Source organism: Pseudophryne corroboree, chromosome 2 (genome assembly GCF_028390025.1).
Source record: "Pseudophryne corroboree isolate aPseCor3 chromosome 2, aPseCor3.hap2, whole genome shotgun sequence".
Classification (NCBI taxonomy): domain Eukaryota; kingdom Metazoa; phylum Chordata; class Amphibia; order Anura; family Myobatrachidae; genus Pseudophryne; species Pseudophryne corroboree.
In genome coordinates, this window is record NC_086445.1 from 645356072 (window position 1) to 645373390 (window position 17319).

General features: G+C 42.6%; 1 protein-coding gene across 1 annotated transcript in view; it reads left to right on the forward strand.

Annotated features, from left to right (window-relative positions):
• The window catches only part of LOC135042051 (synaptotagmin-2-like), a 243706-nt gene that overhangs the window by 168626 nt on the left and 57761 nt on the right, over window positions 1-17319 (forward strand). The window contains exons 4-6 of the mRNA XM_063954984.1: window positions 7026-7148; window positions 7329-7496; window positions 11491-11658. Coding sequence (XP_063811054.1) covers window positions 7026-7148; window positions 7329-7496; window positions 11491-11658 — 459 coding nt within the window. The remainder of the gene's footprint in view (window positions 1-7025; window positions 7149-7328; window positions 7497-11490; window positions 11659-17319) is intronic.

Below are 17319 nucleotides of genomic sequence, written 5' to 3' on the forward strand. Positions count from 1 at the left end.
ATCTGAATTACCCCCATTGTCTGGTGCAGGGGCGGATTGAGACGGCGGGAGGCCGGGCCCCCCCCCCTCCCCCAGGCTGGTCTTTCTGCACCCTCAGTGGCCTGACTCAACCCTCTATCAGGCCGCCGACTGTCGCGATCAGAGTTGAGCAGAGCTCCGATCGGGTAGCGTTTGTCAACAGTCCCACGCAGCCCAGCTAGTGCAGCTGCTCAGTGTCACTGTGTGTGCATTGTGCAGAGCTGCACTTCCTCGTACTGCAAGTCCCGCCCTCTGTGTGACGTCATGCAGGGGCGGGGTTAAAACTCGGCACTGCAGCCATTGGCAGTACGGATGGTGTAATGATTAGCATTACTGCCTCACAGCACTGAGGTCATGGGTTCGATTCCCACCATGGCTGTAACTGTGTGGAGTTTGTATATTCTCCCCGTACTTGCGTGGGTTTCCTCCGGGTACTCCGGTTTCCTCCCACAATCCAAAAATGTACTGTTAGGTTAATTGGATCCCAACAAAATTAACCCTAGCGTGAATGTGTGTACATGTGGTAGGGAATAGATTGTAAGCTCCACTGGGACAGGGACTCATGTTAATGGCTAAGTATTCTCTGTAAAGCGCTGCTGAATATGTGTGCGCTATATAAATAACTGGTAATAAATAAATAATAATAAATAAATAAATGTGAAACAGATGACACCCCTACAGAGGCAGGAAAAGCCAGGTAAGAGGGAGTACTTAGAACCTTACTATTCAATTGCTGGAGCCTTATCGTCAAGTAAATGAATGTGGTGTACAGACAGTATATTTGGAGTCAGGAAGTTTGTTCTACATCAAAGCCAAGCTGAGTTATGCTTCCCACCCCAGTATAATCATATCAAGTCTGATTGCAGCTAATACAGTTACAAAAGCAAATGATATAACGATTAAACGGCATAATGGTTGTGTAAATGGGTGTCAGGGTTAATCCACTGTCAGAAAAATAATATATTACTTTATTTATGCTATGTCATATATTTCTGTTGACGTCAAAGGTACAATTTCAATATGCAAATTGGCTGCTCCCAAGAAAGAGGAACATTGAACAGCAGTGTGCATTTATTCCAGTCCGCAATGTTTTCTTTCAATGCTCTGCCTTAGATCGTCAGGTAGAAGGTGTCTATAAATAACTAAACAGGCAAACTATGATTGACAGCTTGTCATACTTGCTTTGCCAAACAGCACATCATACACAAGACAAAGGGACGGTGATACTATGTGCCTGCAAAACCATCTTTAGAAATTCTTAGATCCCATGATAGTTTTTTAATATGTTTGAGATGCTTCAGCTGTCCATAATTTAGTTGACAGCTAATTACAACAGAGAGTTGGTGTCATGGCTTTTCCTCTTTGGCAGGCCCTGTGCGGTCCCTGCTCTTGGCACCCCTGCCCTGGATGTGGTGCAATGACAATGGTGTGACACACATTGTAGCCAGCTCTTCCATTCTCACAGTGTCTAGTGTGCAAACCCTTTATATCTGTGCACACGGGTCTGAATAATTGCTGCTCATGCTGTCTGTCTCTCTCTTGCTGTCTGTCTGTCTGTCTCTCTCTCTGCTGCTCTCTTTCTGGCTGTCTGCGACTTTCTGTTTCTACCTGTGTGGGGCAATGTCTTTTTTTTCTTGTGCAGTGTTTTTCACCTGCGTTGCATAGGTGTTCATACAAAGTTGCAGTAAAGACCCAGATGCGCACACCAAGAAGTGTATTAGAATTGTGTTAAGCGTACCTAGGTGGTTACAGGGAATTGACTAATATGACCCAGATGTAATGTAGTGTGGGCACGTTGCTGAAAGTAGTTGCGCATAGAGGTGCTGAATTGATCACATTTTGGGCCATACACAGACAGATGATCTGCCCCTAGCATTGGGCTGGTGAAAGTTTCATTGGTGCAACCAATGGTGGGCATTTCAGTCCTTGCACATTCTTATGCATGGCAGTACACCAGGCTGTGTAGCAAAAAAGACGCAGATACAGAAAAAGTCACAAGGAAGCTGCAAATTCATCCAACTCAGAATCAGGCATTATAAGGAGGGATCCCACCCCCTTCTACAGATCCCACCCATTCAGCAGACCCAATTCCACATTAGGGCTGCTTCCTTGAATTTCCCGGGCTGGTTTTCCATTCCAATCTGCCCCTGGTCTGGTAATGTTCAACCATGAAATTGAGTTAGATCTCCATTAAAGTATATGGGAGCTGCAGTATCAAGAAAATTCTTGGCCCCTGCACTTACCATGCTGCGAGCACAGTGGCTCGCTTTGCTCGTCACAGGTTCTATCCTTCTCTATGGGTGTCTTGGACACCCACAGAGGGAGAATCACCTACCTTGCCGTATTCTGGCGGCGGCATTGTACCCCTGTCGGGATTTCAGTGTCGGTATTGCGACCGCCAGGATCCCGACGGGTGGTATGTTAAACGCATACACTACAGCAGCCACTTCACACCGAGGTTCTCGTGCTGATTTCAGTTTGTTAGTCTCTGTATTCTTCATGATTTTAGATACTACAGCAGGGATGTCCTGATGCCAAAAAGAATTTTAGTTAACTTCAGAAGGATGGGAAGTACTCTTTCCTGACACTGGAAAATGTAATCCAATGACAGAGTCAGGGACTTCTTCTGGAGAAATAGCTTTTGACCACTTTCATTCTTGAATCTTTACAGTAAGGCTTCAGATGGAATACTTGGAAGTAGGAACTGATGATAATCACTCACCTTCAGTGCTGCCCTTTCCCTCACTAAACAGTCATACTTCAAGAACCTCATCTCCTCTCAGTCTTCGAATCCCTGGCACCTCTTTGCCACTCTCAAATCCCTCCTCTCTCCACCCCACCTCATCTCCCTCCTCGCTCTATGCTCTCGATTTTGCCACTTACTTCACATCCAAAATTGACTCCTAATGTCAGGACATCACATCCCACCAAACCATCAGCAACCAGCCTCCTCCTTTCACTTACCACCCCTCCCCTTCCCTCTCACAAACTCTGACATCTTTCTTCCATGTATCTGGTGAGGAAGTCATGGCCCTCATCCGTTCCTCACCGCTCTCCGCCTCCCCACTTGACCCTATCTCCTCCGCTACCTCTCTCTCTGTTCCTGCTCCCATGTTGCCCACCTCCTCAATCTCAGCCTTTTATCAGGCACTGTCTCTACTGCCTTCAAGCATGCACTCATCTCCCCTTTACTTAAAAAACCTACCCTTGATCCAAACACTCTCTCCAACTATCGACCCATCTCTCTACTCCCTTTTGCCTCAAAACTCCTTAAGCGTATTGTCTATAACCACCTCACTGCCTTTCTGTCCTTCCACTCACTGCTTGACCCATTCCAGTCTGTCTTCCTTCATCTCCACTCCACTGAACCTGCCCTCACAAAAGTCTGCAATGATCTCCTTTCTGCTAAATCCAAAGGCCACTACTCTTTGCTTATTCTTCTTGACTTCTCTGCTTGTTTTCACACTGTGGACCACCCTCTTCTTTTGCAAATCCTTTACTCCCTTGGTCTGCGTGATACTGCCCTCTCCTGGCTATCCTCTTGCCTCTCTGACCGTTCCTTCTCTGTCTCCTCTCATGGCTCCACCTCCCCCCACTTCCACTAACTGTTGGTGTCCCCAATGGTTCTGTTCTTGGTCTTCTCCTTTTCTCTCTCTATACATCCTCTTTAAGCGAACTCATCAGCTCTTTTGACTTACAATATCATCTTTATGCTGATGATACTCAAATCTACTTTTCCTCCCCTGACCTCTCACCTGCTTTCCTCACTCGTGTATCCAACTGTCTCTCTGCTATCTCTTCTTGGATGTCCCAGCGCTTTCTTAAACTTAACATGTCTAAGACTGCCTCACCTCCCACAATTTAATTCTCTGTTGATGGCACTACTATCTCCTCTAGCCCCCAAGTGCGATGTCTTGGAGTAATCCTTGACTCCTCCCTCTCCTTCAAACCACACATTCAACACCTCTCACAAACCTGTCATTTTCATCTCAAAAATATTTCCAGGATCAGACCCTTTCTCACCCAGGATGCCACTAAGACCCTTATCCACTCACTGGTCATCTCCAGACTGGACTACTGTAATCTTCTCCTATCGGGCACCACTGACAAATACCTCTCTCCACTCCAATCTATCCTCAGTGCTGCTTCCCGGCTCATCTTCCTCACCAAATGTACTACATCCACATCCCCTCTTACAAGCCCTTCACTGGCCCCCCTTCAGAATCTGTTTCAAGCTTCTCACACTCAGTTACAAAGCCCTCACCCACTTCCCTCCCAGTTACATCTCTGACCTTATCTCCCTTTACACTCCCACCCGTCCTCTTCACTCTGACAATGCACGCTGCCTCTTCTGCCTACTGATTACCTCCTCCCACTCCTACCTCCCAGATTTTTAACTTGCTGCTCCCCTTCTCTGGAATTCTCTACCTCTCCCCCTCAGACTCTCCACCTCTCTACAAAACTTCAAACGCACTCTCAAGACACACTTCGTCACCAAACCCAGCCATCTCTCATCCTAAGCCCTCTGTGGCCCGCGCTCACTTTTTACCCCGTCTGTGTCACCCCTGTCTGTGTGCACATTCCCCTTTAGAATGTAAGCTTTCACAAGTAGGGCCCTCTACCCTCATGTGCTTTTTTGTCTCTTATTTAACCTATCTTCTTTTCAATCAAGCACTAAATCCCTCAGTTTTCTGCCGACCTGATACTTATTTCAGTGTTGTCTGCTGACGCAGCTATGTTTATATACCCTGTACTTGTCCTATATTGTATTGAATTGAAAGTCAAGGTCTTCTTGTGTCTTATCTTCACTAACTGCTGGCACTCCTCTACTTTTTCTCATCTGCTCCAGTACCCCGACCAGTAATACCTCCACAAAACAGACTGGCACTCAGGAGACTGGTATATGCAAACAATGTCAACGTTTTGGGGGTATCCGCCCCATCGTCAGGACCATACAGCAACACATACATTTGTTGCTGTATGATCCTCATGACGGGGCTGATACCCCAGAAACGTTGACATCAGGGTAATATAATGTTTGCATATACCAGTCTCCTGAGTGCCAGTCTCTTTTTTTTGGAAGTGTGTGTGTGTGTGTGTATGTATATATATATATAATCACTTCCTAGTACAGAAAGAGTTACTTGCTCCAGTGCCCTCCTAGGGTCTTGCAATGCATAATTACAGAAGAGGGCTTATTACCAGTGGTGGATTTTACCTATGATAGATAGAATTTGATTGGTTGCTATGGGCCATAGCACCACTTTTCATTTTTAGAAGCTTTAGTAAATTTACCCCTAAGAGTGTAAAAACACTATATTTAATAGCTGTTATTTTGTTTTGAGAAATGCTGCTGCAAAGGAACTGATATGGTATTCAGAAAATGTTCTAAACATATTTGTTTTTAGTGTGATATTGCTCTCGTTAGCACCAACATGTAATTTCCCATTGCCTTTTCAAAGAGAGTTTAAAATGTTTGTAATTTGTGGGAAGTGGTTCAGTGGGTGGTTAAGCACAGATTTGATCTAAAGTTAACTTAACTCTAATAATTAGAGACAATATAGGAACTGTAAACCCTACAAAACTATTAAATAAATAACAGTTAATATAGGAAGGCAAATACAGGTTGAGTATCCCATATCCAAATATTCCGAAATACGGAATATTCCGAAATACGGACTTTTTTGAGTGAGATAGTGAAACCTTTGTTTTTTGATGACTCAATGTACACAAACTTTGTTTATTACACAAAGTTATTAAAAATATTGTATTAAATGACCTTCAGGCTGTGTGTGTATAAGGTGTATGTGAAACATAAATGAATTGTGTGAATGTACACACACTTTGTTTAATGCACAAAGTTATAAAAAATATTGGCTTAAATGACCTTCAGGCCGTGTGTATAAGGTGTATATGAAACATAAGTGCCTTCTGTGCTTAGACTTAGGTCCCATCACCATGATATCTCATTATGGTATGCAATTATTCCAAAATACGGAAAAATCCGATATCCAAAATACCTGTGGTCCCAAGCATTTTGGATAAGGGATACTCAACCTGTATATATCATTTATTTGTCTCTATATGTAATCCCCAGGGTCTATACTAAACTGCATCTTAGAGAATACCATAAGGGTGGCAGGTACTGCAGGACACATGTTCTGTAAAAAGAAGCACATACAGTACTATACCGTACAAATCCTCATACACTAAACAAATAAAGGTCTCCTAGTGGTTATTGATAAATGTGACTCATTGATGGACATTTCTGAAATATATTTATACTGTGGGGTACTACATGGCTAGAGGGTGTTGTATACCATATGATCTCATTTATCTAATATGGTTTAGGATTTGAAAGCTGTACAGATATGTGTATTCATCTTTGATAATACCCCATGACCTATTTTTCATGACCAGCTATTACCACACGCCAGGGGACATTTACTGTATAAACAAACAAAAACTGTTGGGAGTACTGTGTAGACAATAGGAGAATGATGCATGCTCTGCTCCTGGCATGTGTTGCTACCAACTGTCACTTTCCTATAACATGCATGGTTACCTGATATGCTGCCAGAGTCGCTGCAAATAACGCCTTTAATGCTTCAGAACCATAGGTTACAGCATGATTGCAGCACTTGGAATTGACTCACAATTACTTTAGGAGCGTGCATTGTATGTACATATATTGTTAACCTGGAAAGCTTTGATTATGTTATTACCTCTAATTTTTACTTTGTGATGGGTAAGGAGAACACACACGGATGCCTCTTGTTTGTACTATGTGGACAGGATGCATGAAGACAAGGCACACCTTGAGTTGCTGATCATGTTTCAGTTTTATTTTTGGGTGTGCACAGTGAAGTCTATAGTAATTTACTTGGGATAATGCATTGAGAGAGTTAATATACAGCTTCACGCTCAAAAATGTGTTCAGTACCACATCTAGTAACAAAAAAGACAACAAAAGTTACATTTACTTCTCTCTTCTGCAGATTTCTTAGGATGATGATGATGATGCTGAGACTGGTTTAACAGAGGGTGAGGATAAGGAGGAGGAAGAGAAGGAAGAAGAGAAGCTGGGAAAGCTGCAATTCTCACTGGACTATGACTTTCAAAGCAACCAGGTATTTTGGAGACCTTTTCATCCTTGCTGTTATCATTCCAGTTTCTAATAATATTGTCATAGCAATAGATTTTATCAGCTATGATATCAGACAGTAACTGTAGCCTCTTTGTATAGCGAGCACCACTGCAGACGACACTCCTATATTTAATTTACTTTCTATCCCTTTCCTTTCAAACAGATCCAAGTTGGGGTCATACAGGCCACAGAATTACCTGCATTGGACATAGGAGGTACATCAGATCCCTATGTGAAGATTTTCTTTTTGCCAGATAAGAAGAAGAAGTACGAGACCAAAGTTCATCGGAAGACACTTAACCCCATCTTTAATGAGACGTTCACTTTTAAGGTCAAGCAAATCTCTAGAAATAAATTCTTCAGTTATAGATGTAAAAGAGAATATTATTCATTTCCTCACTTATTTTGCCAGAATCCAAACATGCACATGAAGCCTCCCTCTAAAATTCTATTACATGATTGGTAATTGATACTAAGGCTCATTCAGCGATTGTTCTTGCTGCTACCATTGGCCATCTTTTGCCGTACCCAATTGCGATTATATGCTAGTATGGGCAAAAGCTAACCTAAGCATACGGACACCCACTGTATCATTTCCATCCAACAGCATATAATTGCTGATACATCAGTACCATTGTCACAAATCGGAACATGACGCAAAGTCCGAGTGCCTCTGTAGACATGCAGGCTGAGCTACTCTCTCGGGATGCAGAGAGCTCTCCAGTAGCAATTAAAATTGCAACTGCTAATTTATCCATGCCCAGACTAAAACGTCTGGCCATTCACTCCCCGTTACCATCCCCTAACTCTGTCTTCCTGTCACTCACTCTGCGGCTAATTCTTTGTTGCGACCACTATAGCATTTCAAATGCTGCATATGCGCGCTGCACTCAGAGGCATGTATAGTAAGAAAACATTGACCAATGAGTGTACAATATCCACTTTGCAGCCGCACCTGAATGAGCCTCAAAGACACATAGACTCACAGTGAGCACACAGACATAATCTGGCAAAAATCAATTATGTTTTCCAGCCTAACTCTTCAGTCCAGTTTTTAGGCTATCCATGCTAGACACATTTGACTTAATTAGTACTTCAGTTTGATTATACCATCTGTGCACAAGCAGGGATATCCCTAAAACCTAGAGTGTTGGGGTGCCTTAAGGACTGCGTTTGTTAACCACTGGTCTAACCTGTATTCTGCTCCAATGCAGCCATTTTCACTGCCTCTGCAAAACTTTCTACCTTATTTTGATATGTGCCGCATATTGTCACAGTGATGCTAAAAAATACTAAATCAAGCACTTGAGTCTCAAAAACCCAAAGGCTAAATATAGTATCAAGGGTACTATAATGGAAACTATTGAGGAAGAAAGTGATCTAGGAATCACAATTTCAAGGGACTTAAAGGCTGGGAAGCAATGCAACAAAGCAATGAGAATGGCAAGTCAGATGTGGCAGCATTGGGAGATAAATCAGTAGCAGGAAGTAATAATGGCACTGTATAGGTCATTGGAACGGTCTCAACTGTAACACTGTGTTCAGCTCTGGAGACCATGGTGGTCATTCCGAGTTGTTCGCTCACTAGCTACTTTTAGCAGCATTGCAAACGCTAGGCCGCCGCCCTCTGGGAGTGTATATTAGCTTATCAGAATAGCGAACGAAAGATTAGCAGAACTGCTACTAAATAATTCCTGCCAGTTTCTGAGTAGCTCCAGACCTACTCCTAGATTGCGATCACCTCAGTCCGTTTAGTTCCTTGTTTGACGTCACAAACACGCCCTGCGTTCGGCCAGCCACTCGAGCTTGTGTAAATCTCCAAAGTTTTGTGTTAAATTACTTAGCGCATGCGCATTTTCCACCTAATCGCTTCGTTGCGAACAACTCGGAATGACTACCCATATCTCCAGAAGGATATAAATATACATTTACAATACAAAGAAGCACAAAACTTACCCCAAAAGACTTAAAGAGCTTAACATGTATTGTTTGGTGCAGAGAAGGAAAAGGGGGGTACATGATAGAAACTTTCAAATATAGCAAGGGTTTTAACTACGTCCAGGAGGAAATCATTCTTCAAAGGAAGAGATGTATTAGAACAAGAAGGCATGAGCTGAAACGGGAGGGAGGTTTAGGGGAAATTTAAGGAAAAACTTCACAGAAAGGGTAGTGGATGAGTGGAATAGCCTCCCACCAGAGGTGGTTGAGGCTAAGACCTAAATCTGTAGAGCAATTTAAACTAGAGATGTGCGGGTTCGGTTTTACTCGGATTTACTCGGGTATTTCGGGTTGTGCTTATTGGCTCTCCAAAACTCGTGACATCTGTGATCCAATAAGATGCCGTTTCGAGCCCCGAGTAAATCCGAGTAAAACCGAACCCGCACATCTCTAATTTAACCATGGTTGGGATAGGCATATGAATATACAGTGCATCCGGAAAGTATTCACAGCGCTTCACTTTTTCCACATTTTGTTATGTTACATCCTTATTCCAAAATGGAATAAATTAATTTTTTCCCTCAAAATTCTACACACAATACCCAATAATGACAACGTGAAAAAAGTTTGACAGCAGCATACAAGCCGTGGCCTCCCTCCCGCTCCTGACCTTAAAGATCCAGCCAACACTCACCTTTAAAACATTTTCAGCTAGACAGGCCCCATGGAAAAGGAAAGAGTGCATACTCTGGAAGGCATCTAAACTGGTGAGAAGAAGCATATCTAAGCGGGAGGTGGTAGCATACCGCAGGCGGACGAACTGCATCACGTTCATATACCTTGAATTGTCTGTTTAATTAAGGATCCTTAACAAATAGCCAGGTGGCTTAAAAGGAACTGGAGCTTGTTTACTTTCCAATAGCGGGGAAAGAGGAATAGACGTTTTTTTATACACCTATAAGCTGTTTGTTACGGTTCTATTGTTTTTATTCTTGTGTCCCGGTTGGACTATTTTTAATATTTGTTCAGTAAATTGTATGCGCGCTCTCTTTGAGTACCAATATTACTCTTTGTTTTAATGTATGCTTTCCTGTACCTTATATATTTTATTATACAAATCTTCCTCATACAACTCTAATTAAATGAATGCTTAAGAGAAGCACAAAGATATCTTGGAGTATAGCAGCATAAAGGTCTGGCAGGGGAATGGAATCCTCTTATAGGTTATTGTACATAATTATGGGTTGTTATATCAAGCAATGAAAAGAGCAGAGCAGTGGACCAGTGGAGGAGTTGCCAGTAGCAACCAATGAGCATCTATCTATCATTTTATAGTATGTACTTAAAGTTGATTGGTTGCACCACCCTACACTTCACCACTCTTTTCACTGCTTGATACATTCAGCGGCCGTGCCTACCTTATTCCGGCAGAGGGTTTGCCGCTGCCCGTGCCAGAGGGAGAGGAGAGAGCCAGCCCCCAAAGAGCCGGGTCTGGTGCCTGCACAATGGTTTTGGCAGACACCGGTACCTTTATGTGTGCACAAGCGGCTGCTTGAGTTCACATGTGCAAACCTCCGGCTTTTATAGATTGCATTGGCTGCAGCCCATAGAAGCCAGATTGGGCTGACAATCAGGCAGAGTGGCTTCCTAAAAGAAGCTAGCTCTTTGCTTAACGCTGCCCGAGCTGGCAGTCCCAGAAGGAACAAGTGCCTGTGTTGCGGGTGATTGGCAGGTTTCCAATAGTAAAGTCACTGTCAGTCACAGTGAAGTTACTTAGCCAATGCAGTCACACAGACTGCAACTGGCTCAGCTGAGCTCACTGAAGTGGTGGATTTTACTGGTAAAATAAGTTAAATCCATAGGTAAAATCAGCCACTGGTCACATTTGCGTCAATGTCAATGGACACTTTACTTATAATTCATTCCTGAACAACATTTTGTCACAACCGGTGACATAGTTATTCTGACAAGATATGATGAAAAAACTTTATTTAAAACACATATATTAAAAAAACATACAGTACATATGTATAGCTATAATTATTAATACAGTTAGCATTAGTTTCACTGTGCACTATAAATTTGCAATCTGGATTCAAAGATAAGTACTAGTGTTGTTAAGAGTAAACATCTGTGGCTGTTGCAGAGTTGGAACTAAACTGGGTATACAGTACATGGCTCAAAAGAAACATATACGTTACAAAATGTGTATATTCTGCATCTTTAAATGCTCTTGAAAAAGTGTAGGACATTGCATCGCTCTTTTTTTTTGTACATAGAATTAACAAATTCACATAAGAGATTCTCCATAAATGTTCTCTTCAACACTGTATCTGTCCTATTGTGTGGATGCTTCCCTCAAAAATTTGTATTTTAACTTACCACAGATTCCTTATCAAGAACTTGGTGGAAAGACCCTATGTATGTCCATATATGACTTTGATCGTTTCTCTAAACACGACATCATTGGGGAAGTGAAGGTCGCTATGAACACAGTAGACCTTGGGCAGCCAATTGAAGAGTGGAGGGACTTGCAGAGTGCAGAAAAAGAGGAGGTACGTAGACAAATCTGAGTGCTTGCCAGGTATTTGGAAAACTTATTGGGCGCTGGAAGGTGAATGGGCAGCCTAGGATACACCTACGGGGTTTTCCTTCTTACCCCCAAGGAAATAGAAATGTCAAGGAATGGTGGTGTACCTTGGGCGCCTGACCTTTCGGTGGACTTATAGCAGGACCAAAACAATGGTCACCTCACAATGCAAATAATTGTATGGGTACGATTTTGCAGAACTAATAACATACAGGATAATAATAAAATTAACACATAGTTTAATACACAATTACATATAACAATGAAAGCGTACCAATACGGTAAGCTAAGAGCCGCAGGTGTTATAATGGGGCAGGGTGGTTGAAATCTTCACCCTGCTCTGGCCCCTAAGCTTATCTGTGGATCAATGTCCCCGGATGGATGATAATACTTGTGGAATGTTATTCAAAAAAAGGCTGAAAACGTACCGGTAGGGCAATTTAGGAGGCGCAGGTGTTTATGAAAAGCAGGGTGGTCCAGACTTCACCCTAATCAAGCCCTGAGGAAGAGATTTTATATCTCGAAACGCGTTGGCTACCTGGATACCTGATCTTCAGCAACTGGACCTAACGAAGAACTTTGACTGCTTATTCATCTGACATCGACCTGTGGTAATACTTGGGAGCCAGAGCAGGGTGAAGTCTGGACCAAGGTACACCACCATTCCTTGACGTAGACAAATCTGTTTCCAGAGTTACAATTTGGTAGCAAGGAGTGACATCACGATAAAGCCTAAAAGAAAATAGAAGAAAATCAACACCAACCAAAATTAGAAAAATAGAGAACATGCAACCCAAGGTAAAATAGCAGTGGTAAATGTCCATAGGCATAAAGAAATGCAACAATATAGGTTAAGTGACAGGGAACCCATGCAAGTAGATTTTGCAGTACTTTTTAAGGATAATACAGTATATCCATTTTAACCAGGCTAAAGTGTTTGTTTCTTTGTTTTTGTGTTTTCATTTTTAAGGATTGTTAATATGCCTTCTTACATTCAATGACAAACCACATATATATATAAATGTATACTCTAACCAGCATAGTAAAAACAATATCTGTGATGTTTAGCCTTTCTTGTGAGACATTTAGCAATTGTCAGATTTCGAGAGTGCCCAATGAAAGCTTTGTGGTCATGTGGAACTGAACACTTCCACAAGTTCCAAATATTCAGTGAAAACATTAGAACAATGTTGCAAACAATACACTAAAACTATTGTATGCAAGACTATAAAGGTAAACTTACAAGTAATCAGCACCTACTAAATGACTGTGAAAACAAATGGTATGAAGGCTTTCCATCCAGCAAATGTGAATAATGGAGTTCTGTGAATGCTATATAGTGCACATATTAAGTGTACTTGCTCAAACATGGTTGAACAGGATGGTGTTGAACATGGTGGAAATCATTTGACATGTTCTAATCTGTTTGGCTTCCTTAAATTCCACTTCATTTTTATTATTTATCTAAAATTTGAGAAGTTATGGTAAATTTTAAAATGTTTGTAGTGATTTAGCTAACTAGCAGGAGAAACAGTTTGATTTTGCCTTTTAAACTGTTGATTTTAGGAATATGGATTAATTTTCCAGACTCACGCCCGTGCCTATATACTGTATATGAATCTATCTCTGTCTCTGTCTCTGTCTCTGTCTCTCTCTCTCTCTCTCTCTGTCTCTCTGTATCTATATAAAGTATGCAGTAGTTGAAGAAAGAGGCGGCACTCGGAGACTGTACAATCAATGTGTATTAAAAAAAGGTGCAATCAACGTTTTGGGGACCAGTTCCCCTTCTTCAGGATAAAGTGACAGTGCATAAACCAGTGTTTAAATAACATTCCCAGTACTCACCCCCCTTCCACGTGCAAACAATCCTTCCAGCGTCTCCAGCTGGCCACCTCGTCGGGGCTTCCGCCCGGCGCCTCCGCTCGCGTCAGCGTAACCAGGAAGTGACGTCGCGGGAACCCCTCGACGCGGCCATGGAAACGCTGTAAACAAAAACAACAAATTATCAACACATACAGTGCCTGTGCAACGTAAATAAAAGTAAGATGACCAATCGGTCAATAAAGTGCTATGTGCCATTATTTTAACCATATTGTAGCCTGAATCGATCATACAAATACTGTTTATACACATAAGATGAAAAACATCTCACCATTAAAAACATGAAAATCATACTGCATCATGAAAATCTGTGGTGACCCAATTAATTGAGTTGAGTGACACCCTTAAACATGCTAAGTACCTCAGACGGAACTATACTCATGTCACCTCACATGAAGCAGACTGCAACTGGCGGGGTACCTAGCAAGACTAACCGCCCGAGGTGTCAATTTACTCTTAAGTCCTATGTGGTCTACGGGAAAAAAAAAAAAATTGTTGTTGCTTTACTAAATGACATAGAAACTCCCGAGCTGATAGCAACTCATGGGATATAACCTGCAGTTGTAAAAAATTATAGAAAATTAATAAGGCCTATATTTTCATTGAGACCCCCAGGTTTCAAAGTGTTTAATCTGTGGATCCAAACGGACTCCAATTGTAGGAGTTTTTTGCCCCTGTTCCCCTCTCGAGCTGATTCTGGAACATGGTCAATGATACAATGTTTTAAGGTGGCCATGCTGTGTCGATGTTCCACAAAATGCTTGGCCACCGGCTGCTCTCCACTACCTGAGGACAGGGCATTTCTGATAGCCTGCCTGTGCTGCGCCATTCTCACCTTAAATTGGCATTCGGTCTTGCCAATGTAGTAACGCCCACAGGGGCACATGATAGCATATATCACGAATTTCGAACTACAGGTGAGAGGCCATTTGATCTTAAAGCTCTTGCCTGAAAACGGGTGTGAAATAGTATCACCTGGTGACATGTGCGAACAGGTCGTGCACCCTGTGCACTTAAAACACCCATTCTTTCTGGTCATAAAATGGGTGGGTGTCACTTTAAATTTGGCCATATCGGTTTTGACCAACATGTCCTTAATACTTCTACCTTTTGTGTAACTGGGCATGATGCGTGTGTCCTGAAAAATTCTTAAATCAGGGTCACTTGACACCATAGGCCATAGACCCCGTGATTTTTGTTGCACTTGCCTACTATTTGTTCTATGTTCGCACACCGAGGGAATTATCTTGGACATATCTTTGTGCCTTGCTGGTTTAAGTAAATCCTCCCTCTTGACTGCTACCGCTTTTATGCGTGCTGTCGACAACAACTTCTGGGGATAACCTCTATCTAGGAACTTGCGTTCCATTTCATCCAGCTGTAGGTTCCTAACCTGTTCTTGACTGTTGGTCCTGCATACTCGAAGAAACTGCGAGTATGGCAGTCCCTTGATGGTGGGAGGTGGATGAAAGCTGTCGTGACGTAATATTGTATTCCGGTCTGTAGGTTTTTTGTATAGACATGTGTCTATTCTCCCATCATGTATTTTAATCAAGATGTCCAAGTAGCAGATTTCATATGGACTGCTAACCATGGTTAATTTAACCGGGCTCCCTGACTGGTTGTGAGTATTTACCAGACTGACCAAATCCTGTACATCACCTTGCCACATAACCAACACGTCGTCTATGTAACGATAATATAGAAATAGATGTTGTGCTACCGTAGGATTGGCTAAGAATAACTCACGTTCTACCTCCCACATGAAAGCGTTTGCGAACGAGGGTGCCACAGAAGACCCCATGGCACACCCCGTTCGCTGTCTGTAGAATTTGCCATCAAAAATAAAAAAATTATGTGACAGTGTGAACTGTAACAAATTCATGAAAAAGTCAATGTCAGGACCTGTATACAGAATGTTACCCGTAATTAATCTCCTGACCGCCTGTAGGCCTGCTTGGTGTGGTATACAGGTATACAGGCTGGTGACATCAATGGTGGCCAAGGAGACATCAGCTGGCACCTGTTTAATGGTTACAAATTTATTTAACAAGGTGCTGGAATCTTTCAAGTGTGTACTGGTACCCTGTACACAAGGTTGCAGATATGCATCAAGATGCACAGCCACCGGCTCACACAGAGACTCCCGGACAGAAATAATTGGTCTGCCCGGGGGTTTCCGTGTGTCCTTGTGAATCTTTGGTATAGTATAGAAAAGGGGAGACACAGGGAATTCAGAAAACAGTTTTGCAAACACCTCAGAAGAAATAATGCCTTCTGCCCGGGCCTGCTCAAGCAGCAGCCTTAACTCTTCTTTATAGTCCTGTGATGGATCTTTGCTTAAAATAATGTACGTGTCTTGATCATTCAGCAGTCTCAGGCATTCGGCAGTATAATCCGCGGTGTCTTGAACCACAATAGATCCGCCCTTGTCCGCCCCTCGTATTATTATGTCTTTTCTATTACTTAATGATTTTAATGCTAGTCTCTCTTCCTGTTGTAAATTATGATATGTGAGGGACTTGTTCTCATCCCTAGAGGACTCTAGCATCCTGTGAAAAGTTTTGATGGAGGCATTATGGGACACTGGGTCGAATCTTGACTTGGGGCCAAGTTTCTGTATCCTATGTGGCAATGGGGTCTTAACTGGCATTGGCGGCTGTTTACTAAAGTGCTCCTTCAATTTTAAAGTGCGGTGCAGTTTATACGTATTGACTTTCCATCTAAAGTCATCTCCAAAGTTAGTGGGTACGTAAGATAAACCCTTATTAAGCACACTTTCTTCAGCCTGTGTCAGCGGTGTAGACGAGAGGTTGAAAATTAACGTTTCTTTCCTTTCGGGGGTTTCGCCTTGTTTTTGCCTTTTATTTTGTCCACCTCTTCTGGTGTTACGGCGTTTCCTCCCCGTGCCGCAATCCCAGCATGGGTTCTTGCCCCTAAAGGGGTCCCCCGTTGTGAAACAGCCAATGAGGACTCGCGAACATCATCGGAGTCGCTGGCTGAAGTGGTATTATCTCCCGTTCCCCTCCTGGGCCTATACTTGTAAGGTGGTCGAGACCTGGCACTGGAATTCGAGGTGTTGCCCAACCACGGGTACACCCTGTGGTGTGCATAATCCATTTGTACTTTGTTGAATTTTTCTTTTTTGAATTTTAGCAGATTAATCCTGTACTGTTCCACCTGAGCTTTCAGTTTCTCCATCAGGTCCTTCGACTGTTCAGATGCCAGCAATGCACCATGCTCAGCCTCAAGATTGTTAATGAGCACTTTTGTTTTCTCAACTTCTCTGGTGGACTCCTCTACCACCAAGAGAATTAAGTCCATGGAACACTTGTTAAGTACCTGGATCCATCTTTTGCAAAATTCCATGTTATACCGCCCAATGGTGGGTACATTGTGGACCCTAAAGCCCCGCGGCAATTGTTTGGCCCTAAAATAGTCCGATAGAGTCCGACTGTGATAGATGTAATCTTTCTCCTTCATCCACTAGGGGCCACTGGAGCGTAGTTACAATGGGGAAATAGTAGGCAGTAATTGGGAGCTGGCACTTTAAAAATTCTCACACTGTGGCTAGCTCCTCCCCTACTATCTCCCCTCCAAGTCAGTCTTAGTTTAGTGCCCAAGGGAGCTGGTTCACTTGGGTTTAGCTGAAGAAATTTTTATTTTTTCTTTATTATTTTATTTTTCTTACTTACACACACAGACTGGCAGCTCTGCCACTGCCAGTCTGCACCGTGGGAGCTGC